Source organism: Typopeltis vanoorti, chromosome 1 (genome assembly GCF_054136105.1).
Source record: "Typopeltis vanoorti isolate ZY-2024b chromosome 1, IOZ_Tvanoo_1.0, whole genome shotgun sequence".
Classification (NCBI taxonomy): Eukaryota; Metazoa; Arthropoda; class Arachnida; order Uropygi; family Thelyphonidae; genus Typopeltis; species Typopeltis vanoorti.
Window position 1 is genome coordinate 58706194 of NC_143549.1, and position 27769 is coordinate 58733962.

The window sequence follows — 27769 nt, forward strand, 5'->3', positions numbered from 1 at the left end:
TTCCATAATCAGATGTTATGGAATTCGGTTGAAGAGAATTAACATTTCAACTCAACAATTGTCGGTTGCCTTTGTCTTGTGTGATCTTTTGTTAATACCGCACCAATCATATCCATGTCTTCATAGCTGCTCTCTCGTGTAAAACAAAATTTAACTTGTACATATTGTAATAATTAAAAAAAAAAAAGGTTGAATAATTTATAAGCGTATAAAAGGATATCACCTTTAAATCATTGACGTGCCAGCAAAATTCTCCGACGTGCCACCTCTGGCACATGTGCCATAGATTTGGCATCTGTGATCTAGTGGATGGTAAGTTGAGCTGCCAGAACCTTGGAATTTTGGCAAACTGATTGCCAAATTGAAGAACTTGACAGATAACAGAGATACATACTTCAAATGGGTAGTTGGCTCAATGTCATATGGCTTTTCAAACTTGATAAGACCTTAATGAACAAGTACAATTTACTTTCTGAACTAGCAAAAATTGCCATAACACTCTAGGAGTATGTTATGAAATGTTAAGCATTGATACTGTCATTGACAATGTGATCCATATAGAAGATGAATAATAGTGAAATTAAGCAGAGATAAGGACACCTTTGTCTTACAAATGATTTTACATTAAACCACCTTCCTCTACTTATCAATTCTAACTGCTGACTTCATTGGATTCCTTGTAGAGTAAAATACCAAAATGTGGTTTTTGGGTGCTGTGGCTTATAAGTATAAATATTTATTAACTGAATTAGATATAGAAGGATGTATTTAGAAAATGTAGAAAGAAAAGTGGTAAGGAGATGCATGAGTAGTATAGCAGAAAAAAGAAAAGTGAAGTGGAAAAAAAGTGCCATTTACATGACACCTCCATGGAGTCCCAAGCTTTACGGGAGACCAATACACAATCCACTGTCCCTACCACATAACATACACAAAGTCAAAGGTCTTTGTAAAATTCGTGATAAAAGTTTAGTGGAGTGAAGCAGCACTAGGAAACTATTAAAAATAGTATTTAATGCTTCCAATATTTAATCTCAGCTACAGAGACATAATCAGGAAGTACAAAATGAGACATAACAAACTCACACACACACAAAGGAACAAAACTTACTGAAACACGTGGATAAAAGACTAGATAACTAACTAGGTTGTGGGGGTGCCTTCTACGGACACCTGTCAGCAGTCTAGGATGTAAACTGGGATCTCAAAATATTAGTATTTCCCATATTTTGGGAAGCTTTATGCAACCGTATTTATTTAAATTAGGTTGATTATTAAGAGCAGCAACAGACTCTAAAAACAGCCTTTCTCTTCTAAATTTACTATGATGAAGCATGATGGTCTTTTTCCAATTGATTCTGTGAGCTGTATCTGAGGCATGGCCTGAAAGGCCAGACTTGCTTTTTATGTTCCTGCCAGGTAGCTGATCTTCCTGTCTGTCCATAGTAGGCCAACTTGCAGGAACAAGGAACTCTATATACACCTGGAACTGAGAGGGGAGGGAGTTTGTCTTTAGCAGAGCAGATAAGGGTAGATAGTTTTAAGTGGGGCTTTCAAGTGGTGCAAAGATCATATTTCTTTAAGATTCTGGATATTTTTTCTGATGTGCCTCAGACATAGGGGATGGTGAGTGATAGCATTACTAAAATCTTTCTGAAGAGAAGGTTGTAGACTGTGGGAAGGATTATTATTATTATTATTTTTTGATATTGTGGGAACTGTAGCGATTAGATAGACAAGTGTGGTGTCTATGTTTGAGTTCTGTTGTAAGAGAGGTCTCATTGGAACTAAGGTTATAAACTATGAGTTAGTGTTTTTATGACATCATACTGTTGAGATGGGGGTGATGGGGAAGTTTGTGAATATATCTATCTTCCTCTGTGAGTGGGTTGCCTATATATTGAAAATGACAGGTTACCATTAGGTAGGTGGGTGACCAACATGTCTAGAAAAGCTAGACTACTATTAGTTTCCCATTGTAAATTGGATTCGGTTGAAGACTATTGAGGTAGCATCGAAAAGCATCTACAGTGGTATCTCGCTAATCCGAACTAATAAAAACCACGCTAGTTCAGATTAGCGAAGATTCCCCCAAGAGACAACAATAACTAGCATTTGAGACAAAAAAAATCAGATTCTAATGGTACATCAATTTAATTCTGTAAATAAATGAAGTAACTGATAGAAAAAAGCTACTGTACTGTAATGTAAAACAAAAAATACAGTACACAAGTTTATTTTAGTAAATCAGAATTACATAACTTAATTTGCATAAAAAAATATCACTTTCTTGTACACAACACAAAAAAAGTTTCACAAGATAACAAAAAAAAAAGTTTTTTGTTTCTCCGTAAAAAAAAAAAAAAAAAAAAAAGTCATTGGTTTTCTTTTGCTTCTTGGAAGTTAAACTTTATTCGAATGCTTCTTCTTGGAGCTGCATTAGCAATAAAATTTTGTGGAATGGCGTATCATTCTGCTTAGGCCATTCTATACACACATTAAAACTGTCAACTGCCCCTTCATGTTTCACTTTTCTTTCTTCGAGTTCTTTATCATCATCTAATTCATTCTGTATCGTCATATTTATAATACAGCATCTGATTTGATTTCGAATTCACATGATTTAGAAGGAATATAATATTTTGTATTGTACAAAGAATGTAGATGCAGCCTGGAGTAAGATGACAGCAGAGTTTATGAAAGGGAATTTGGAAGAAGCTACTGAAAATGCATGTTTACACATTCAGAAGATTATGACAAACCCAAAACATTATCAGAGATAATGTTTTGGGTTTGTTGCTTGATTGAAAAACTAAAATCAATGCATCCTTTAACTACGAGACATTATCAGAGACAGGTGGCAAGATAGTGCTGCCAGCTAAAGAGCTGAAGACAGACAGTGAAGATGTAGAGCAGTTGGTTAAAGATGCATAAAAAGCTCTCCGATGAAGATCTTATAGAGCCAGAAGTACAGCAATCCCTTGATTAGTGCACCTAATGCGTTCTTTAAAACAGGAGCATTAATCGAAAATGCACTAATCGAATATAATAACCTATGGGAAAATGTATAATTCGTTCCTCAGATTTCTTTTTTGACCCTTAATTTTTTTTTATAAAAGAATTAAGGTATGTCTCAGGGCCTAGTTAAAGAAAAACCATGAAGCTGAAAGACAATAAAACATATTCAGAATATAAATTTATTATTCTACTTCTTTACAAAGAATTGAGCTAACAGTTTGGCAGGCATTCTGTTTCTTTTTTCATACAACTGACGGTATGTGCAGAAAAATTAGCAGAACTTGGTGTTAAGAAGGCGCAGAAATCAATCGCACTTGAAAAGAAGATGGAGGTGATTTGAAGAATGGAAGATGGGCAGATACGTGCTAATGTCTGTAGAAGTATGAACTTACCTCCATCGACTGTTACTATAATTATGAAAAATGCAGATAGAATAAAAGAGTCTGTGCAACAATCTATGGCAGCACTAAATGCAAAACATGTACATTATAGCAGGGGTAAGCTTCATGAAAAAATGGAAAAATTATTATCATTATGGGTGGATGACTTGAATCAGAGTTTGATATAACTTATAACTGAGAAAGCAAAAACAATTTTTGAGGATCTTAAAAAGACAGATGGAGATGAAGAAACATTTTTAGGAAGCAAAGTTTGGTTCATGAGATTTAAGTCTCAAAGTAAGCGCCACAGTGTCAAATTATGTGGTGAGGCAACAAGTGCAGATGTTGTGGCAGTAGCTGCTTTTCCTAAAGAATTTCAAGACTGTGTAGAACACGGAAGTTATCCTCCTGATCTCATTTTTAATGTTGATGAGACTGGACTCTACTGGGAAAAAAGTGCCATCACACACCTTCATTTCCTGTGAAGAACGTTCCACTCCAGGTTTTAAAGCTGCAAAAGATAGACTTAATCTTTTGTTGGGTGCAAATGTCTCCAGAACTTTGAAGCTTAAACCAATGTTGGTGTACCATTCACAGACACCACATGCCTTCAAGGGTCTAAAAGCCACGCTGCCAGTCTATTGGAAACGGAACAAGAAAGCTTGGATTACACAAGACGTTTTTATAGATTGGTACACAAATTATTTTTGTCCTGCCAAGAGAAGCAATGCCAGCCAAGGCATTGCTTCTCTTGGATAATGTCCCTGGACATCCTCAAAACCTTGCTGAAGTAAGAACACCACTGGATGTCAAGGTTGTTTACATGCCCCCAAACACAACATCGCTTTTGCAATTGATGGATCAGGGGATTATATCAATCTTCAAAGCCTATTACCTCCGTATAACATTTATGGAAATGGTAAGGTCTTTGTAACAAATGCCCTTCAAAATATCGAAGGGTATTAACAAATGCCCTTCAATATTTTGAAGGGCATTTGTTAATATTTTGAAGGGCATTAACAACATCGAGACAGCTTGGAACAACGTGTCAGCAAAGTTTTTAAAAGGAACATGGCGAAAACTTCTTCTAGCATTTATGCACGACTTCGAAGAATTAGAGCAAGAGGAGAATATTATTGAAGATGTTACCAAGCTTGTGTGAGAGGTGGGATTGTACGATATTACAGCTGAAGATGTGACAGAAGTCACAGAGCCATGATAAACCGCTTTCCAATGAAGACAAAAGAATTAGCCAAACAATTAAGTCAACATCCAAAGAGGAGAAAGAAAATGAAGAAGGTCCTCTGAGAGATATGAAAACATCCGATTTACAGCGTATCCTTGCAAGCATAGAGACATTGACTGATGAACTCTGTAAAATGGACCACGATTGGGAACGGAGTGTGAACGTAACAAAGAGTGTAATTGCATCTATTCGACCTTACACTGAACTCCTTAAAGAAAGAAAAAGAAAATCTAGGCATTGTTGAAATTTTATTTTTCACTTGGTTAGAGTATAATAAATTTAGTTTAATCCTTTATCCAAGTGTGAGCAAACAAAGTTTGCATCTGAAAGTATCTTCAGGACTGGGATAAGGTGGTACAACAACCACCTTATCCCAGTCCTGAAGATACTTTCAGGCGCAAACTTTGTTTGCTCACACTTGGATAAAGGATTAAACTAAATTTATTATGAAAATCTAGGCAGTTAACACTGGATACTTTTTAAAAAAAAAATGCCGGGAATCTGAAACCAGGAACTTCAACATAGAAACATGTAATATCTTTTCGAAGTTTCATATTTTTTGTATATAATTTTGTTTTGTTTTCGTTATTAATAATTTTATTTTAATAAATATATATGTATGTATTATCAAAGCTTTAAATATAATAATGTTACACATACTTCATCTGCATATTTTTTGACTGCATGGAACATAACTTCATACCTCCCATTAAAATTGGGTTCGTTTTACGCCTATTCAGTTTATGCTCATTTTTTCAGGAACGGAACTGCGGCATAAACCAAGGGCTGCCTGTACATACTTTCATTGCTTAGCACGTGAAATGCAATGAAATTGCATTTCATGTGTTAAGGCCAGTTCCCTGCTTAATGGAGGCATGAAGCATATTTAGTTTCTAATGCACAATTTCTGGATTATCTAACTGTCATATATGGATATAACTCAGCAACCTTGTTGCTTATGAGAGTTCTACATTTTGTGGGTGGGATGGTTATGAAAAAAATATGCTGAGAAACATTGCTATATGCAGTTCAGTGGTTGTGTGATGGTCATCTTTGAATACTCGAAATTTTTCAGTTGAATATGAAATGGAAGTGGTACACTGGAGGATATGAATGTGTTATTCATAAGCACAGATTATACTATTATATCTTCAATAAAGATATTATGTATATTTGATTACTGACTCTTTGCTCTAATTTCAATTATATAACTGTTTAACCCTATGCCATTGTAGAAAAGCATGCAGGAAAACACTGAAAGAAGCTCTAGTGAATGTCGAGCTCTTCGTGGATTACATCAAGAAGTAATTAGTTTAAATAATGAACCATCTCCAATGAAGTTGTATACATCAAAGATTGATATATATGGAAAGCAGTTATTCAGTCATGAAGGTAAAGCACTACTATAGAATTTAAAATACTCATGCCTATTATTATTTTTTTTTTATTTTAATATTAAACTCAGTTAAATTAAGGAGAAAGAAGGAATTTGCTCTCTGATGTTTTGTCAGCCACTCCTATCTATGTTATAAGCCTGTTTTGCATATCCATTCTTTTGAGTTTGTATAACATTATTATTAATATTACGGGCAACTCCAAGGAGTTGACAGACTCATCGAGGGAGGCCCTAACATCATGTCAAGAACAACTATTCGTCTTTCACACAGTATCTATCATACCTCACCTTAAACTCATTCATGGTCATAGCACCCACAACAGACTCTGGCAGCTTATTCCACTCATTTACCACTCTCCAAGTAAAGAACCTAGCTCTAACACCCCTGTTAACCACATTTTTGTGGTATATTACTTTTTGGTGGTATAGCCTTGTTTAGGATGCATACCACAATGAAACAGCTGCCTTAAAAAAAAATTGTATAAGAATAAAAATATTGTTATTACAATATTTGATAAAGGAAATGCAACAGTTATCATGGATCAAAAAGATTATAACAAAAAAAATGCAATATCTCTTATGTGACTGTTCTATGCACCAAATTATAGATCCAGACCCCACTATGTTTCAAAGGGGAAAAAAAAGTCTCTAAATTATTGAAGAAAGTGACTTCCTGGCCAAAAGAAATCAGCAAAAAAATAAAACCAGTTCATGTTAAACCACCCTGCATTTATGGATTACCAAACAACCACAAATCTAATATCCCTCTATGCCCTATAGTCGATAGAATAGATAGTCCCTCATATAAGCTTGTTCAACAGTTAGCCAAGTCTCTTGCTTCTTGCTGCCTTTATTGCTCCTTTACCTTTGTAAAAAAAAATCAGACATAATGGTTAGTTTTGATGTCACCTCTTTATTTACCAATGTATCATTTATAGACACTTTGAATTTGATCAAGTCAAAATTTCCCTCCATGATATCTTTACAGGTTACTTTACATAGGTAGGAAAATCTACAAACGGATAATGGTACTGCTATGAGTCCCCCCCCCCAGCAAACTTTTACATGGAACATGTTGAAGAGAAAGTACTTACCACAGCTACATACAAGCCCCTAGTGTGGTTATGCTATGTTGATAATGTGTTTGCCATTTTGGCCACATGGACAAAACACTTTGGATGCATTTGTCACCTACCTGAAGTGCCAACACCCAAAAATTCATTTCCAGTAGAATAAGAATCTAATAACGTTTACCTTTTCTTGACATTAGTCACTTGCCTTTTTGATGTATCACTTTTTTTCATTTACAGAAAGCCAACATACACAGGAAGATGTCTATATAAACAATCATATCATTATCCAGTCCAGCAGTATGGTATTTTAAAAACACTTACACACAAAGCCAGAGCCATTTGTTCTAAAGATACAGCTCTGCTCAAGTATTAACGAAACAGAACTCAAATATCTGCACCATACACCTTCTTGGCCAATGGCTACAATTCCCACAAAATAAATAAAATACTATGCATTTTTGGAAATTATGGAGACAACTACCGTGTTTGAATAAAAACTTTAGTTTACTATTACTAAAATTTTTACAATTCGACGTTTCGACCTTTATGTTAAGGTCATCTTCTGGAGCATACAAATATACACAGGAAACAAGCTATACTACAATCATACTGGTTCGTTAAAGACACTGACTAACCGCTACCACAATTGTTGGCCTGACCTCTGGTGGAAAAAAAAAAAAAAAAAAAAAAATTATACATCAACGCTAAAGTCCTATTATTTGTGTTGTCTACTATATACATATATTAACATTATATTAACATCATTCCAGCCAGTTGGAGTGGAATGGTTTCTAATAATAGCAGATTGGCTAGAGTCCTGACTTGTGTTGAATCTTTCAAATTAGGTTGGCTGAATGTGTGCCATCCAGATCCTTGGAATTTTCATACCATCTTTATTGTTGATATTTGGGTGGTTTATCAGGATTTCGCAGGATTCTTTAAATTTTCTTTCGTACCATGTTTTTGTACGGTGTAAGGAGCAGGTGCTTTTCCAGTTGATTTGGTGTAAGGTGTTGAGTGCGTGGTCTGAGAGGCCTGCTTCACCATAATGGTTATATTTAATGTGTCTAATGTGTTCTTTTTTGCGTATAGGGATTGTCCGTCCTGTTTCACCAATGTACGGTAAGTTACAGGTGCAGCGGATGCAATAGACTCCAGGATGTGCTAATGGGAGGAGAGGGTCCTTAGAGGAGCTGAATATGGTTTTAAGTTTAGTGGGTGGTTTAAAGGTGGCATTAAGGTTATAATGTTGTAGGATTCTGTTGATTTTTTCTGATAACCCTTTAATGTATGGGATGGCTATGGTTTTACTGTAGTCTAGATTCGTTTTTGTTGTGGTTTTATAGAGTATTTTATTGACAGTATTTTTGTTATAGCCATTGTTTATGAATGTGTCACTAATGATTTTTAGTTCTTGTTTCAGGGCCTGCTGGTTAGAGCAAATAGTTGTGGCTCTGTTTTTAAGGGTGTTTATGACTCCATATTTTTGTGCTGGGTGGTGATATGAATTCGCATGTATGTATTGGCCCGTGTGTGTCGGTTTTCGGTAGACCGTGAAGGATAGATTGCCTGAAGGAAGACGTGTAACTAGTGTGTCTAGGAACGGGAGCGAATTTTGGTTTTCGATTTCGATGGTAAATTGTATGCGTTCGTGTTGTTTGTTTAGGTGGCTGAGGAATGTGTTTAGTGTTTGTCGACCGTGCGGCCAGATCGCGAACACGTCGTCAACGTATCTGAGCCAGATTGTCGGTCGAAGCGTGGCGGAATCAAGAGCCCTTTGCTCAAAGGTTTCCATGTAGAAGTTCGCGATTGGGGGGGGATAATGGTGAGCCCATGGCCGTACCTTCCTTTTGTAGGTAGAATTTGTTTTGCCACACGATGTAACCGGACTTTAGTACGTGGGCAAAGAGGGCCGTAATGTCGGGCGGAAATTTGTTCTGTAGTAGGAGAATTGTGTCATTGATGGGGACATTAGTGAAAAGGGCAGAAACGTCAAAACTGACTAATAAGTCGTCTTTGTCGAGTGTTACGTTTTTGATTATGTTTATAAAGTGCTGTGTGTTTTTTACGTAGGAGGGGGAATGACCTACCAACTCCTTGAGTGTTGCCGCTAATTTCTTGGCTAGGTGGTAATTGGGACTGTCTATTCCTTCCACTGTTGGTCGAAGGGGCACATTTTGTTTGTGTATTTTCGGAACCCCATATATTCTGGGGGGGCAGGCATAGTGGGGTTTGAGTTTTTTAACTGTGTCTGGTGGCCAAGAAGTGACGGACTTTAATAGTTTTTCTGTTTTGTCCTTTATCCTCTTTGTTGGGTTATAATGTCCCCATCAATGACACAATTCTCCTACTACAGAACAAATTTCCGCCCGACATTACGGCCCTCTTTGCCCACGTACTAAAGTCCGGTTACTTCGTGTGGCAAAACAAATTCTACCTACAAAAGGAAGGTACGGCCATGGGCTCACCATTATCCCCCCCCAATCGCGAACTTCTACATGGAAACCTTTGAGCAAAGGGCTCTTGATTCCGCCACGCTTCGACCGACAATCTGGCTCAGATACGTTGACGACGTGTTCGCGATCTGGCCGCACGGTCGACAAACACTAAACACATTCCTCAGCCACCTAAACAAACAACACGAACGCATACAATTTACCATCGAAATCGAAAACCAAAATTCGCTCCCGTTCCTAGACACACTAGTTACACGTCTTCCTTCAGGCAATCTATCCTTCACGGTCTACCGAAAACTGACACACACGGGCCAATACATACATGCGAATTCATATCACCACCCAGCACAAAAATATGGAGTCATAAACACCCTTAAAAACAGAGCCACAACTATTTGCTCTAACCAGCAGGCCCTGAAACAAGAACTAAAAATCATTAGTGACACATTCATAAACAATGGCTATAACAAAAATACTGTCAATAAAATACTCTATAAAACCACAACAAAAACGAATCTAGACTACAGTAAAACCATAGCCATCCCATACATTAAAGGGTTATCAGAAAAAATCAACAGAATCCTACAACATTATAACCTTAATGCCACCTTTAAACCACCCACTAAACTTAAAACCATATTCAGCTCCTCTAAGGACCCTCTCCTCCCATTAGCACATCCTGGAGTCTATTGCATCCGCTGCACCTGTAACTTACCGTACATTGGTGAAACAGGACGGACAATCCCTATACGCAAAAAAGAACACATTAGACACATTAAATATAACCATTATGGTGAAGCAGGCCTCTCAGACCACGCACTCAACACCTTACACCAAATCAACTGGAAAAGCACCTGCTCCTTACACCGTACAAAAACATGGTACGAAAGAAAATTTAAAGAATCCTGCGAAATCCTGATAAACCACCCAAATATCAACAATAAAGATGGTATGAAAATTCCAAGGATCTGGATGGCACACATTCAGCCAACCTAATTTGAAAGATTCAACACAAGTCAGGACTCTAGCCAATCTGCTATTATTAGAAACCATTCCACTCCAACTGGCTGGAATGATGTTAATATAATGTTAATATATGTATATAGTAGACAACACAAATAATAGGACTTTAGCGTTGATGTATAATTTTTTTTTTTTTTTTTTTTTTTTCCACCAGAGGTCAGGCCAACAATTGTGGTAGCGGTTAGTCAGTGTCTTTAACGAACCAGTATGATTGTAGTATAGCTTGTTTCCTGTGTATATTTGTACGCTCCAGAAGATGACCTTAACATAAAGGTCGAAACATCGAATTGTAAAAATTTTAGTAATAGTAAACTAAAGTTTTTATTCAAACACGGTAGTTGTCTCCATAATTTCCAAAAATGCATTCGGATCACCGTGCAAGCCTAAAAGAAAGGAAATAAAATACTACATAACCCCATTACTTCTCCCTCCTCTAATACGCAGGAACACAATATTACCATTTCTATTCCCTGTGTCAGAGATATATCAGAAAAGATAGCCCAAGTACTAATGAAACATGGCCTTCACATCATATTGAAACCTCATGTTAAATTATCAACTGTGATCTGCTTGCCTAAGAATAAACTTCACTCTCTAGCACACCCTGGAGTGTATGAAGTTCCTTGTGACTGTGACTTGGCCTACTATGGGCAGACAGGAAGATCTGTTTTACATCTGGATGTCAGTGTGTTCCTCAACAACCAAGTAATCCTATGTGCAATCTTGGACACCTTAGCAATGTGTCCTCCGAACTTCATCTCCCTATCTACCAATACCCCTAAGTCCCTAGCCTCATCAACCTCATCAAGAATATGACAATCGTTTTTTATTTTTGGATATTTTTATGGGATTGTGCTCAAAATATTGTTAATGCATTAACTTACCCCTCCAACGAGTAGGTATATGTGAATGCTTTCAGAGTTCTGACTAGTTTATTTAGAATCAGCCGTTAACGATGTCAATTGACAGAGTTAACAAAGGCTAGTGATTGACGGAAGCCTGTTCACGGAGACAAGGTACCCAGCAGTTTCGCCATGGCAACTGCAGATATCTAAACCGGTTATCCCCCGTGTTTAAGATAACCCCCAATTTTTGGTCTAAAAATTTTAGAAAAAAGTATCGCCTTATACACATGGTACTTTGTCTGTTCCTAATCAAAATAAGTACTGTGTATCATTGTTTGAAATTATGACAATTGACCTCGACTGCTCTATTTCTCTTAATTCTTTCATTCATGAAATAAAACTTTGAAAGTGTAAATGACACATGCAAGAAGAAGTAACTTAATTTCTGTTTTATTTGTAAAACTCAAGATAGGCCTGTTAGGTGGTTAAAGTTAGTTGTATAGGTGATTAAAGAAATAAAGTTACCACCCCATATTTTCAAAGGAATCTTTTACAGAATTGCTAATATTTATTGTAAGGTCATCCTACATTCGAAATAATATCATATTATTCATCCTCCACTGAAAACCAGTTAGATCCTTTATCCCTGTTAGTATCTGTCAGATTCTCAGATTCCTTTTGCATGTGAATTGTCGTCTTTTGGATTATTTTGGCAGAGATTACTGCACAAAAACAGCCTCTATTTTGAAAGTTATTTAATGAAAATTTTTGAGATTTTGTATTCAGACTTAACTTAAATGACTGTTTGTATATGCCGATATTTCTGTATTCTTAATATACTAAATAGGTTTTTAAAGGTTTTTTTAAACCTTTTACAAGTTATTTAGAGGTTATTTATGTATTATAGATGTTATTATGGACACTCAGCATCATACTATCATAGAGCAGTTATATAGGAATGCTGTGGCATTGGGACAGTTGCCAAGGGCATCGATATCAGAAGGGCACCAGTGACAGAATATTTTGCCAATTATCAAAATTGTCATATTAAAAAAAAATGCATGTGACTATGAATTTGCCAAGTGTACTAAAAAATTTAGCTATGCTTGTGACAATGGCTGGTAATATGAAACAAGAATTGTTCCTGAAGAAAAAAAAAAAATTGATGTAGAAAAACTAAAAGACCCGAAGATAAATAAAAGAGTCAAGACACAACTTAATTTGTAATTACAACAGATTAACATGGAAGAAAGTGAAAGAGCGGGATCTCTTTGGAACAGCTTAAAGAATGGCATCATAACAACAGGTATTGAAGAAGTAGGTTATGTGAATAATGTAAAACAACAGGAATGGATGACAAATGAGATTCTTTCTCTTATTTATACACGAAGAATGTACAAAAACAAAGACCTAGCCAAATATACAGAAACACCTAACATCATTAAGAAGAAAATAAAAGAAGCAAAGGAAAATTGGATGAAAAATTTATGTACCGAGATTTGAACTGCTTCAGAAGAAACATGACTATTTCAATCTGTATAAGAAATTCAACAAAATTTCTGGAAAATTCAGAAAAAAGTGTAGTGTCTCTAAAAGATGAAAGTGGAAAAATAGTTCTAGAAGAAGAGAATAAAGCACAGCTTTGGGTAAAATATATAACTCTTCAATGATATTAGACAAAAGCCTATAAATATAAAAGATAACATTCAAGGACCAGCAATTCTGAAATGTGAAATAGAGAATGCTATAAGATCAGGTAAAAACAGGGAAAGCCAGTGGACCAGATGGTGTGCAAACAGAATTTTTAAAATTAAGAGAACTAGATAGCATCAAACTTCTTGAAAAACTGTTCAGTAAAATGCATATGAAAGTGGTAAATTTCCACCAAGCATTAAAAATATTTTTGAATGAAATGCAGTTTGGCTTTTGGAATGGTTTTGGTACTAGAGAGGCTCTTTTCTGTGCCCAAATATTGATACAAAAATGCATAAAAAAAAACAGAAAACTGTCTTTATGTGTTTCATAGATTTTGAAAAAGCTTTCGACAAGGTCAGACACACTAAATTAATAGAAGTCCTTCAACAAATAGGGCTAGACGAAAAAGACATAAGATTAATAAGAAATCCGTATTGGAATCAATCAGCTACCATTCAATTAGACAGCATTACCACCAGTGATAGTAACATTAAAAGAGGAGTGAGACAAGGATGTGTGCTCTCACCATTCTTGTTCAACATGTACTCAAAGGTAATCTTTAAAAAGGCATTGGAAGAATGTCCAGAGGGAATTACAATAAATGGAAAGATTGTTAACAGCCTACAGTATGCAAATGACACCATGTTAATTACAGATAACATAATGGATCTCCAAAAACTCATTGACAGAGTATACATAGAAAGCCAAAGAATGGGAATAAACATAAACATCAACAAGATGAAATACATGGTCATCAGCAAACATCCAACCTCATCAATGAAACTGATACTCAATGGGAAAACTATTGATCAAGTGTCAAGGTATAAATATCTTGGTTGCTGGCTTAATGAAAGGTGAGATCCTGAAATAGATATAAAGAGAAGGATTGAAGTTGGGTGGCAGTCTTTCATAAAAATGAGAACATTATTCTGCAATAAAGATCTAAACATAGAAGTCAGATGCAGAATGCCGAAATGTTACATCTGGTCCATCTTGCTCTGTGGAGGTGAGACATAGACATTGAAGGAGGCAACCATCAAGAAAATGGAAGCCTTTGAGATATGGCTATACAGTCGATTGCTAAAGATATCATGAACAGAAAAAATACCCAATGAAGATGTCTTAAAATCTATTGGCAAAGCCATAGATCTCATACAAACAATCAAGAAACAAAAAAACATATATTGGCCACATCATGAGAAATGGCAAATATCAGCTTCTATAAACCATTTTGGTAGGTAGAATTGATGGCATAGGAGCTAGAGGAAAAAAAGAATGTCTTGGTTTGACAACATCAAGATGTGGACAGGAAAGAGCAATGTACAACTGCCCAGAATCAATGCAAGAATGCAGTTTGTTTGCCAAGATGGTTGCTGACCTTAAAATATTGTCCTTACAGCAATATTTTAAGGTTTAAAGTATTCAAATAATTGTAGTACAGTGGTATCTCACTAATCCAAACTAATAAAAACTGTGCACGTTCGGATTAGCGAATTTTCCTCCAAGAGGCAACAATAACTAAATTCTAAAGACAAAAATAATCCGATTCTAATGGTACATGAATTTAATTCTGTAAATAAATGAAGTAACTGATAGAAAAAAAAAAAAGCTACTGTACTGTAATGTAAAACAAAAAAAAAAATAATACAGCACACAAGTTTATTTTAGTAAAAAAAATTTAATTTGTATGTACCTTATTGTTGAGGATTCTGATTTAATAAAATTGCATAGTTTAGTACATAACTTAATTTGAGTAAAAAAAATCACTTTGTTGTACACAACACACAAAAAAAGTTTTACAAAATAACACAAAAAAAGTTTATTTCTTTGTAAAAAAAGTCACTGATTTTCTTTTGCTTCTTGGAAACTAAATGTTTTTCGAATGCTTCTTCTCGGAGTTGCATTAGCAAAGAAATTTTGTGAAATGGCATATCATTCTGCTTAGCGCATTCTATACACATATTAAAACTGTCAACTACCTCTTCATGTTTTACTTTTTTTCTTCGAGTTCTTCATCATCATCTTCTAATTCATTCTGTAGTATCATATTTATAATTTCAGCATCTGATTTGATTTCGAATTCACTTTCAGTTCTACCTGTAACCCATTCCGTAACATCTTTTTGTGAAATTTCAACATCGGAATTTATATTTTTAACCAAATTATGCACGTTTTGAATTTCCTCTTTTTGTGTATACTGTATTTGTGATTCATGCCGACAATACAGTACGTACTGTACAGTATAAAAAAGCAAACGTGAACATACAATAAATCAAAATAGGCCTCCAGTATAATGGTACATTTGACAGTATGAAAAAAATACTGTACTGTAATAATAATAATAAAATAAATAATAATAGTTAAAATATTAATTATTAAATAAAAATAATAGCACACAAAATAATAATATGCAATAAATAAAACTATTTTTTTCATACCGCAGTTCAGATTACTGGAGGGTTTGGACTAAAGCGGTTCGGATTAGCGAGATACTACTGTATTGTTTTAAATATACTGATATTCAAATATATTGTATTCAAATAATTAATTTTACATATGTTTCCCAGAATTTTAGTAATTCATAATTGTGCTTCCAAAAATGTGTTTGCTTTGCTTTAAAATAAGTTTTTATTTTCTTCTTACTATCCCCCCTTTTTTTTTTAACAAGTTGATAGCATCTGATAATGATTTAATTATGATCTGTGTGACTTGAGAATGTAACTGTTTATTGCATACATTATTCTGTTAATTACTTAAAGTATATAATTTCTCAATAGCATTAGATATAGTTCTTTATTATTTTCTAGATATTAACAACTTTGTTGACAGTGACAGTGTTGTCAGTGATGAAGAAGATAAACCAACAAAGAAAAATGCTAAGGATTTGATTAAAGACTTAAGGAAGAGTAAACGAATAGCTGAACAGACTTCATGTGACACAAAAAAAACAGACAGACAGAAAGAATTTATAGATTTAGTTGATGATGACAGGTATATAATGATATCAGTTTTGAATGTTTCAGTTGTTTCTTTCTAAATTTAGGCTAAAATTAATTTTAATTTTTGATTCTTTGAAGGCTGAACAGATAAATACTATGCAGCTAGGAAAAAAGTCTTTGTGATTTCCTTTTGCCTCTTCATCAAATTTCTTTTCATGATCTGATTCTGTTTTCCTTTCCATGCTGGTCATCTTTCTTGTCTGATTCTTGTACTGTTCATGAGTTAGCATATTACCTTTCTTCTTATATGCTCTCCACAACATTTTCTTTGTTTGCAGCTGATACTTAATGATACTACTCATCTGTTTATCTCCTATCTGATTTACCCTCCTGACCTTGGATATACAGTGGGATATTGCTTCCTTCAGATACTTCTTGACTGTCCCCTATATACTGTAAACATCCTTCCCTTGCAGATCTTTATGCCATGGCACTGCTTCAAGCTTCCTCCTGAGTGGATCATAATCATCTGCCTTTTAGCTACCCACATACCCTTCGTAACTGGAATTTCCATGTTTTGCTACCTCCCAAGTCAAGTCCACATGATCACTTTTCCTAATTAGAGGCAATGTAGCCATCTTAGTTATGGACTGGTCTCCAAGTCCCCCTTCATCCCATTCTGCTTCAAGTAATTATCTCTCAGTAAGTAGAATAGGATGAAGGGGAAGTTCTATAAATTCTATTTCCTTCCTGCCATGTGATCTTCCTTCCTTCCAATATATATTTCTGAAGTTGAAGTTTCCCATAATAATTACTTGCGTTCATTGTACTAATTTGTTGATACTATCTTCCACATTATCTCTGGAATCCCCTGGTCTATAGTAGCAACCAATTTTATAATTTGTCCTATTGGCCTCAGTCTCATACCATATTGACTCAAAAGAACTACCATCACGACTAATTCCTAGTCTTGTTGGCTGCAGTTCATTTACTATCATCAGTACCACACCCCATGTCCTGTCGACTCAGTGCTGTTCACCAAGTCTCACCAATGCCTGTAATGTTTAGCAAAGTGCACTAACCAATGCCAGAAACTACTTCATCTTATACTTCCTGATACTTCTGTCATTAGTATATAGAAACTACAGCATCCCCATAGTCCCCTCAATCACCTTTACTTACTGAATTGACTACCTTATTTACTATTGAAATACTTAAAATGCTTGAAATACTAACTCTGCATCGTTTCTCCTGCATAATCTGTGTATTTGATTCATTAGCTCTCTTCACCCTCCTCAGTTCACCTCTATCATAGCATGGCAGCAGAATCATAAACTTCGCCATTCTTTGTGCTTCTTCAATAACTCTTTCATCCTCACTCATGCAATATTTCTTACCTCTCAGGTCACTGGTTCCAGCCAAATCACTTAATTCTTTCACATTCTCTTTCTGCATTCTAACAACATTACTAATATTATTAATTTTTACACCAGGGTAAACATGAAGTACTCCCCTTATCACAGAATTGCTGTAAAAAATTATGTTTGTGCCCTTTTTCTCATTTATTCTTGCAACTTTCTTTTTGACTTTGGACCTCTTGCTTTTTACATTTGACTAATTTCTTACTGTTTCTCCAGCCTGTCAGTCTTGCTTGTTTTCTGAAGGACTACATGCAAGTGAGATATTTCTTTATTCAGTTGTTCTACATTCTTCTGAACCTCTGCGATTCAACTTTTGCATACGAAAGTTGTGGTGGCTGAAAGTTTTAATCACCTCATTTATACTCACTTTCACCATTGTTTAAACCCAGAACTCCATTCATTTTAATACTTTTGGTTTCACGGCCTTCAGTACTAACTTCCACTACTTTATTCTGTTGCTTCTGACAAGTCTCGCATATCTGGCTCATAAAACATCTATAACTTCCTTTCTCTCTCTCTCATACCACAATATCTGTTGTCTTTTGGAATGAATACATAGTGTGTGCATGCACGCGCGCCCACACACATTTCACAAAATCCTATGTGTCAACCCCCCCCTTCACACAATGTCTTGGCCGTTATTGTTCTTGTTTGCATCAGCACCAATAAATAAACACACTCAACCACAGTCATACACAAAAATACTACAGTTGCTAATTATCAAAATATCATTAAATAAATATTAAAACAATGACTTAGCTGCATGCTCATTATCACGTAGTCTGTCCAGTATGCACCACCTGGCGATCTCTTCTCTAGTTGGAGTAGAGACTGTAATTCTTCTTTCAGTTTTTCTTCATCTCTTGTGATAGATATTACCCTTTTTTTGAGCATATGTATAATGCCTAGTTTTGTGACATATGGTGTAATGAGGATGAGTGTAGGTAATGACCTGTATGAGTGGACTTGTGATATACACTAGCCTCCTTCAGTATTTTTGGAAATTAAAACATCCAAGTAGTTTTCCTTCATTTTCAAGTTTCAAAGTGATTTTATTTTTGGTGGAAGGAGTTAATAGATGAAAGAAAATCATACACCATTATATTTCCAGATTGATTTCTTGTATAAATCAACAAGAAACCTAACCTAGAAGTATCTGTGGCATAACCAGTCAGGTTTTATTTTTATATTATTATGACCAAATAAATCCAATGTATTTCTATCTATAAGATGGTAAATTACCATTCCTGAATACCCAAGTCAAATCAAAAGCATGCTTTAGAATTAACATATTAGCAATCTGGTGGTAAGACTTATACATTGGCTAATCATAACTGCATTTTTTAAGGAAATTACAATGTAGACTAATATTAAATAAAATTAATTTAATCAATACTTCCAATATTTTGACATAGTTAAATTGCCATTGTCAGGGAACAAAATATAATATGATATGTGCATGCAGGGACTACACTAAGTAATGAAGATGAAGCATGTCAACTGAGAGTAGGCCTTAAGTCCTAAATAGTGCTCCTCAATGGGCTAAATTGGGCATCTTTGACTGTTGGCTGAAGTACGGAGAATGACAGCTTCCCAGATTTGGGGGTTTCATTCAACCAGATTTGTTGATGTTAGGGTAGTTTCTTTTTGTTCTCCAATTTTGCTATTTTGACTTTGCCAAAATATTGGAAGTATTGATTAAATTTATTTTAGTTAATAGAAGTCTACAAAAAAGACAGTGCCTTAAATATAATTAAAGATGGTGAAATAAAAAGAAAAGAACTTCAAATCCTATTTTGCCTTTTCCTCCAAAACAGCTAACTATCAAGAAAGTTATTAAAAAAAAAAAATAATGTTCCAACAAACCATCCCATGCGAGTCCAGTGGTTACAAAGGCACTATTCCTTATGTTATGCAGGCAACACAAGACAGATTGCCTGATTATTAAAATCCATTAATGGAAGGACAACCTTCAGGCCAATCAGAGCTTCCTATGGTCACTTAAAGACAGTGTTCCATTTTATACACACCCATTGTTATATACAAGATCCCTTGTTCCTGTGGAAAGCCATACATAGGTAAAACTCCAAGTTTTTTGTAAAAAAAAAAAAAAAAAAAAAGCACATAATGTTGAAAACAAGGAGAAAAAAAAAAGAGTTGTCTAGTTGCATACATTCCTATAGAACATCACATTGTAGACTGGTCATTTATCTTCATGTCTCACTCAGAAGAAAACACTTTCACTGGAATGTTCAAAGAGTATTCTGAGGTAATTCACCTGCATGATACATTCAACTGTAGCTAGTCAAATATTGGGAAACCTAGTCAAAAATTCTACAAATAATAATGCACCTCCGTAGCGCAATTGGAAGAACGACAGTACAGTGCGCCCTTCAATTGGAATAGGTCTAAGTTCTATTCTCGTCATGACAGGAGGAATCTTTATATGGACTTTTTCAGTTGAAGGTGAGTTAGCCGATCTCATACGGAGGTAGCAGGGGTTTTTTCCTCCCAGAAACTCGGGTTTTTCATCCCGCATACAGACAAATTGTCCCTTCAGAACACACGCAATTTACAGACAAAAAATACTAGTTGTGGTGGTGGTGGCGGGCGGTAGATGGCATTGGTGGAGATGAGTGGTAGTAGAGGTTCAGTGTAGTGGTGGAGACAGTTGTATGGTGGGTGTCCTCCCACGATGAGTCTTTGAACTCCTTGGAGGTGTCACAAATAATAATAATAATAAATTTTTTTATAACAGAATAACATGATGTGTTATTCTGTTACTCTAATAAGTTTCAGTTTTTTTTGTCCCGTTCATCATCTCTGATTCCTTTTACAGCACACTTTCCTCCGTTTCTAAGATCTTCCATAGCCTCCAGAACATTTGTTCACCTTGATATTTATCATCTATATTCTTGTGGAAGTCTTTCGATGATGTTTTGTGTTTTTTCACATAACTTTTCTCCTTCACGTTTTTCTCTATTCTCCAAGGCATCTACTGACTTATTTGTCAGGAGCTTTTGATATGCTTTTCTTCTCCTAGTAGTTCACCAGATACATCCCTAGATGAATTGATGTTTTCATGAGTATGCAACTGCAAGTCCAAAGTTTGTTTCTTGTTTTTGAAATTATTCATATTTTCATGAATAATATTTGTATAGTTCACTCTGTAGTTTGCCTGTAAAAGCTGTTCAACTTTAATTCTTTTTTAAAACTTTCTTACTTATTGTTTCAGTGTGATATTCATTTTATCTTGATTAAAACTAAGTGATGATCACCTCCAATTTTAAATCCCCATGAGACTTTTCTTATTTCTTGTGTCTTTCCGTGTGAATTTTGTGCACATCTTTATGTTCGAACATGATGTTAGTAAGACTAGTCCATGTCCTGGACAGCAGTCCAGCTTGTACTTCCCATTATTATTAACTCTTCCCTTTTCTCCAGTTTTCCCAGTCCATTTCTACGTTTCTTATCACTGCAACTGATGGGAATCCTGTGTTTCTGTGGATTCGTTACAGACTTCTTTCTCTTCAGAAACTACACACAAACTGTCATTACAAACTCATTTTGTATTATCACTGTCATCCAAGCTATTTTTCTGTTTAAAGAAGGTGCCAATGTGCATATCCATAGTTGAAATAGTAGGCCTAAATAAATACAAAAATATTACACAATTTTTCTTTGTGCTTCTCACGATCACGAGCTCTGATAAACAACTGCTAATCTGCTGTTCTATTGTTGGTTACTGGCTGTTGCTGACAGTGTTGCCAACCAGAAAATACAAAATATCATTATGAGTCTGTCAAAATTCTGCTACACTATGCTGCAATAATATTTGTTTGTCAATTGCTGCAAGATAACTCATTACAGGAAGTATAATAAATTTAATTTAATCCTTTATCCAAGTGTGAGCACACAAAGTTTGCACCTGAAAGTATCTTCAGGACTGGGGTAAGGTGGTACAACACCAGGGCAACTCGTTGCAAAGGTGGAGCAAGATACCAACACTCCTATCTCAGTATCTCCTACAATGCAAAACACATCTCCTTGCGGATATGTCTAATGTTATGCATTAAGGGAAGGGCCACTACCCAGACTAGTTTCGACCTTTATTGAGGTCTCTTCAGTGGGAGCCAGGCCCAAGTGGAGATACCAGGCAGAAGCATTAGCAGGTCATCTCTACCTATAGGAGTTGCCAAATGGTGTGCCACCCTTTGGGCCTGGCTCCCACTGAAGAGACCTCAATAAAGGTCGAAACTAGTCTGGGTAGTGGCCCTTCCCTTAATGCATAACATTAGACATATCCGCAAGGAGATGTGTTTTGCATTATAGAAGATACTGAGATAGGAGTGTTGGTATCTTGCTCCACCTTTGCAACGAGTTGCCCTGGTGTTGTACCACCTTACCCCAGTCCTGAAGATACTTTCAGGGGCAAACTTTGTTTGCTCACACTTGGATAAAGGATTAAACTAAATTTATTATACTCTAACCAAGGGAAAAATAAACTTTCAACTTCATTACAGGAAGCTTCAAACCATCATGCATTCCTAATCAGGCGACTGTTGATATTGACTTTATATACACATTCAAAAGTGTAAATAATTGTTGAATAATAAAACAATAATGTAGGCATAATTACCATAAAGGGAGAAAAGTAAAAAAAAGAAAAATGTTCCAGGTCTGGGCCAGGTGCATAAAAAAAAGTTCTGGGCTAGGCATCGGCTGAATTTAACTACTGGATTATACACACTACTCTCATTGATCACCTTCCTCACCACACTGGTCTCTTTTTGCTTGTGGTTTGTACTCTCATGAGCTACTGATTTTTTTTCTTTTTTCTTCACAACATTTATTTATTTTATAGCTTCTATTTAATGATGCTACTCATCCATTTAACTCCCATCTGATTTATCTTCCTTACCAAGAGTATACAGTTAATACTGGTTTCCTTAAATATCCTTTGACCATGACACTGTGTCAAGCTGCCTTCTGAGTTTGTCTTAAACACCATTTGGAGGCAACTGTTTATAAACTTTATAAAGAAATTGTTTGAGGCCATCATGAGATCCAGCAGTCCAACCTCATGTCCTCTCCATCACATGTTATTTTATGGAATTAATTTTCACTTGTTGTATAATTTAAATTTCCATCCCTCCAAGTGTCCTTGCTCCTTCCAATCAGTCTCCATGGTTGAAGTCTCATATAATGATTGTATTCCCTGTACTAACTAATTTGCTAATATACACCACATTTCCTTTTATGTTCTCCCCAGCACAGAATAGCAATAAGCTATATATTTTGTCCTGTTGACTCTTATCTCATGTCATATCAGTGCATGAAATGCACTGCTTGTCTCAATCATGCTGCCATGCTTAACTTCTGTTTAAGCAAGTTGCAGTTCTATTGTTAACAACACCACACTTTGTTCTCTCGAATCTTCCTGAAAATACAGTATCCCTTACATATTGTAAAAGTATTTTCTTTTCAAAGGGCCTGTACACCTCAAGAGGTGTACAAGGGGGTACTCAAAAATAACCAGAATCTCAACTTGGTGCACATGCATTTTGTAATTATGGATGATTTTTTCTGCACACTCAAGTGTGCAGTTTTCTCCACCAGGCTGGCAAGTGGTGTCAAAGACCACTGAGCTAGTTTCTGAAGAAACAAATTTGTCATGGAGTTTGTGGCAGCAAATTTTAACAGAAGATTTGCAAATTAAACTTGTGTCTATTAAATTTGTGCCTTGTGTGCTCACAGAGGATAAAAAAAAAATTGTGTGAATGTTTGCTGCGATTTAGGGGAGCAAGTTCTTAATGACCAGAACTTTCTTTCAAAAGTTGTGATAGGGATGAGTCTTGGTGCTATGGTTATCATCCAGAAACAAAGCAAGCATCAGGCCAATGGAAACATAAATTCACCGAGACCCAAGCAGGCGATACGTATCAAGTTCAATCAGACATCAAGACAATGTTAATTTTTTTTTTTTTTTTTATTTTATTTTTTTTTATGTGAGTGGAATTGTACACAAAGAATTTGTTCCTCTTGGCAGACATTGAAGCAACATTTTTATCTCGATATTTTGATGAGAAGACTTCGTGATAGTGTGCAACGAAAACAGCCAGAAATGTGGAGTAGTGGAGATTGGTTGTTGCACCATGACAATGCCCTATTCCACACGGCCTTGTCTGTCCAGTTATTGATGAAAAACAAAATGGTAATTGTTCCCCACCCCTCCCTACTAGTCCAATCTCTCTCTCCATGTGATTTTTTTTTTTTTTTTTTTTATTCCTATGGATAAAGAAATGGCAAAATGGCTAAACCATGAAATGGCAAAATGGCTAAAACCATGAAATGGCAGCGATTCATTAAAGTGGACGAAGTGAAAGAAATGTCGCTGGAGGCCAGTTGAACAGTTCCAGAACTGTTTCCAGCAGTGGAAAAAACATTGGGACAACTGCATTGACTCACAGAGAGAATACTTTGAAGGAGACTAGAATATGGTATTATAAACTTTAATAATTTTTTTTTTAAAAAAACAATTCCAGTTATTTTTGGGTATCCCCTCATACATATCAGAAAATTGATGAAGAAGTATTTTCTTCTGTTAACCAAACAAATATCTATCATTTTTGGTCAAATAAAGTGAATTGCTATAAAAAAAAATCTCCCACTTTTGTTTCTGATGTTTCTGGAAGCATCTTGTCTTTGGTATAAGACAAAAGATGGGAATTAGAGAAAGCCAAGACCATATTATATGTCGGATGATATTTAGGTTGTAGAATGAGATTTAGGTTGCATCACCATATTTAGCATATGATGATACAACCTCTCTCTCTCTCTCTCTCTCTTACTTCTGGGTACAACACCATCGTATTAAATCTGTGTGTATTCTCTGGATTTTCTGTTGTGCAGTTTGAAAATCCTGAGTTTTGGAGCAGAAAACCCTGCTACCTCGTTGTATGATCATTTAACTCACTTTTTTTTACTTGAAAAACTCTTATAGAGATTCTTTGCACATTGAAGACCCAGATTCAAATCCAGGTCTTTCACCCAAAGAGTATTGTCATTAACACCTGAGCTACAGAGACTCCATAGATGATGTGAAATAGTGAATCTCTTGATTCTTTTATGAGGCACTTTGCACTGAAACACTGCACTGTTTTGGTGGTTGCAAGTCTTTGTTAAAGTATGCTGTAGACTTTCTTTTGTTTTCTGACTCAGCATAAGGTCATTTGATGGAATCTTTTATGAACTCACAAATTCAAAAGGCATATCTTCTCTACCTAGAGGACATACCAACTAGATTCCTAGGTGACAAATAACTTATCAGCTAGTGAAACACCACTGCCTTGATTATTGGAGGCCTGAAGTAGCCCTTTATGATGCTTTCTGTTTTCTGCTTCTTTGCTTCCCCATTTTTATGCATTGTGTGGGTAACAACCTTAAGGGCATGCCAAATCCAGTGTAGGAATCCCATACTTTACTAACTTCAAGAATATAACAGTCAGTTGGTTCTGCAGGCCAGTTGCTAGATGCTATACTATATAGAATTGAACCTGATTATAATCCATCAGAAGGCATCCTGATTAGCTGGCAAATAATCCAGATGCCACTTAACTCCACCATATCATGATTGGCAGGAGTCTGATTACATCAGTATGCAGGAGGGATTACTGTTGACACTCTGTAGTGGACAAGAGACTGGGTGCTTTCTGTGTGTGAGATTTCTGCTGTTCTTTTGACCCACTTTGCATGCCCGTATTCTTTAATTTCTTCCTCTTCTTCTAATCTCTTCCTCTTTAAGTATTAACTTAACCAAGCAAGTCATCTTAAATAATTTTGATATAACTGTGGATATGCATTTTCCCTCAAAAAAACATTACAGGAAACAAAAAATTATAAAAACCCATTAAAGGAAAATCCACTTCAATTATATATGGTCTCAACCCTAACCTGTTATTCTTAACAGAATCTTAAGTAGCAGCCAAATAACTCTTATCATCTCAACTTTTCAAACTAAAACTGCAATTCCTCCCATTACATTCCATATGTAGTGGGAGGAATTGCAGTTTTAGTTTCACTCAAATATGTATAACCTGAAATCTCTTTTCAATCTGCTCTATTTTCACTTTTCTAATGCTCCATTCCTTTGCATTCATTTATTGCCTCTGTTGCTTCCTAAATTCTGCTCGACACCTGAAGATGAGTTAGTTGGTCTTGTGTGGAAGTGGAAGATTTTTCCTCCTGGAAACTTGGCTTTTACATTCTGCAAAACATGCAAGTTGGTCAGAACACATGCTATTAATAGACATAAAACACTGGCCACATAGCCTTTAGCTGTTGTGGCTGTAATTCCAAAGCAATTCAGCTTTCTAAATTCTGGTAACCACTGTAGCCTTTTTGATTATTTATCTTCAAAGTTTGATATCTTCAATGTACCTCTGCATTCAAATACCTAAACAGTAATATTTTCTTCCTTGGAAGACTTCATTTTTTACAACTGGTTTCTTTTTTCCATTTCCATTGATCAAGCTGAAAGAGATGATGAGATACTTGCCATCAGCAGCAATCTTTCACAGATTATCCATCTACCCAAGATAAAAACCTTATACTCCTGCATACTCTTCCACAATCTCTTCTTAACTTCTGATAAATATACTACAATGTCAACTGGATGAATTCCATGATTTCTTCTGCTCCTCTTCTTTCTTTTCTTTGTGCTGATTATTATTTTTTCCTTTTAAAACACTTGTTCCAACTGCAAAATAATCCACTGGAATGAATGCTTTCATCTCATTCCACTGAAAACTCAGATCACTACCCAAATGTCAGTTTTCCAAAAAAAAAATTCAGCATACCACAAGTGGCTCAAAACAAGAACTCCAGTTTCACATACAATGTGCAGTGTATCATGTAACAGCTGCAGAAAGACCATTGGCAAATCCAGAGCAGACTTGGAATAAACTAAGTGCAATTGAACCTTCTTATCCTTTATCAAAGCCATTGGGGGCAACTTTTGTCCATCCAGTTTTTCACTTCTCTCACATCTAGATGGTGCCATTATAACATCTCCCCAAAGACAACGGTGGCTTGTTGGTATCAGTCTTTTTTTTCAACTGTTGCATTAAGAACCCCCCCCCCTTTTGCTAAGAACAGCTCATTGAATAACCTACATATAAGTTTCTGGTCATGGTGATATTTCCCACATACCAGTTGTGCTAAAAACTTGTACTCTGAACTTAACACATGGCCTATGTTATCTTTATAATATTTCATACTCCTTACACATCTCTCTCTCTCTTATTGCATGGAAACAAGCCTATATAGTCAGCCTTTTCCCAAGAAAGGTGATAAAAACACTTACCTCATTTATGTAAAAAAATAATGACAAGTATCATCACTGGTTAACTTCAGAAGACATCAGTTAATCACTGACTACCAGTATGGATTCAGTCACTCTCGATTCACAGTAGATATCATGCTAGCATCACTCATCTATAGACTCAAGCTTTGGGAAGGTTCAAAGAAACTTCAGTGGTTACTCTAGATATTTCCAGACCATTTGATTAGCTCTGGCATAAGAGCCTTCTTACCAAATTACCATCTTATGGCCTACCACCTGCCCTTTGAAAATGGCTTGCTAATTTCTTCTCTGGTTGTTATGTATTTGTCATGGTGGATGACTGTCTTCAGATTTTCTCACTTATGCCAGAATACCTCAAGACTGTACTTTTCTCTACACTCTTCTATTCATAAATCATTTTCTCTCACTAACCTCAAATTTTACCCATAATTTGCTGTTGATAGCATACTCCATTTCTCTTTTTAGTTTGACAAACCCTGCAGTCTTCAGATATCCCACTACTGCAATATCTTTCATAACAGATGACTTAAACACTGATCTCCTAGACATATTTCATTGGGCTGTCAGAACCTTGTAAATGTCAATGCTACTTAAGCACAGTCTTGTCTTATTTTGCACTAGGAGATCTCACTTTCTCTCACCTTTCATAATATCCAGATCTCCATGCAAGACCACATTGGTGATCTTGCATGGAGATCTGGTGAAAATGCTAATCCCTTTTAATTTGTTAGTATAAGCACATCACATCTCATAGCCCCTCCTATGCCTCCAAAAAATAAAAGCTAGGTGTTCTATTCTGCTCCAGACATTACTTCTCTGTACAATTCCTAAGAGTATAAATTCCAAATCTTCCCTACCTTAGAATATTATTTTCATATTTGGAGTGGTGTACCAAAAACCCTCCTGAAAAATG

The 27769-nt window shown here is 35.7% G+C and overlaps 1 protein-coding gene across 4 annotated transcripts in view; it reads left to right on the forward strand.

Annotated features, from left to right (window-relative positions):
• Positions 1–27769, forward strand: part of LOC150110020 (uncharacterized) — a 176279-nt gene that overhangs the window by 12326 nt on the left and 136184 nt on the right. For all 4 annotated transcript variants that reach the window (XM_090390734.1, XM_090390725.1, XM_090390716.1 and 1 more), the window contains 2 exons: positions 5880–6036; positions 15940–16123. In XM_090390734.1, coding sequence (XP_090246860.1) covers positions 5886–6036; positions 15940–16123 — 335 coding nt within the window. In that variant the 5' untranslated portion in view covers positions 5880–5885. The remainder of the gene's footprint in view (positions 1–5879; positions 6037–15939; positions 16124–27769) is intronic.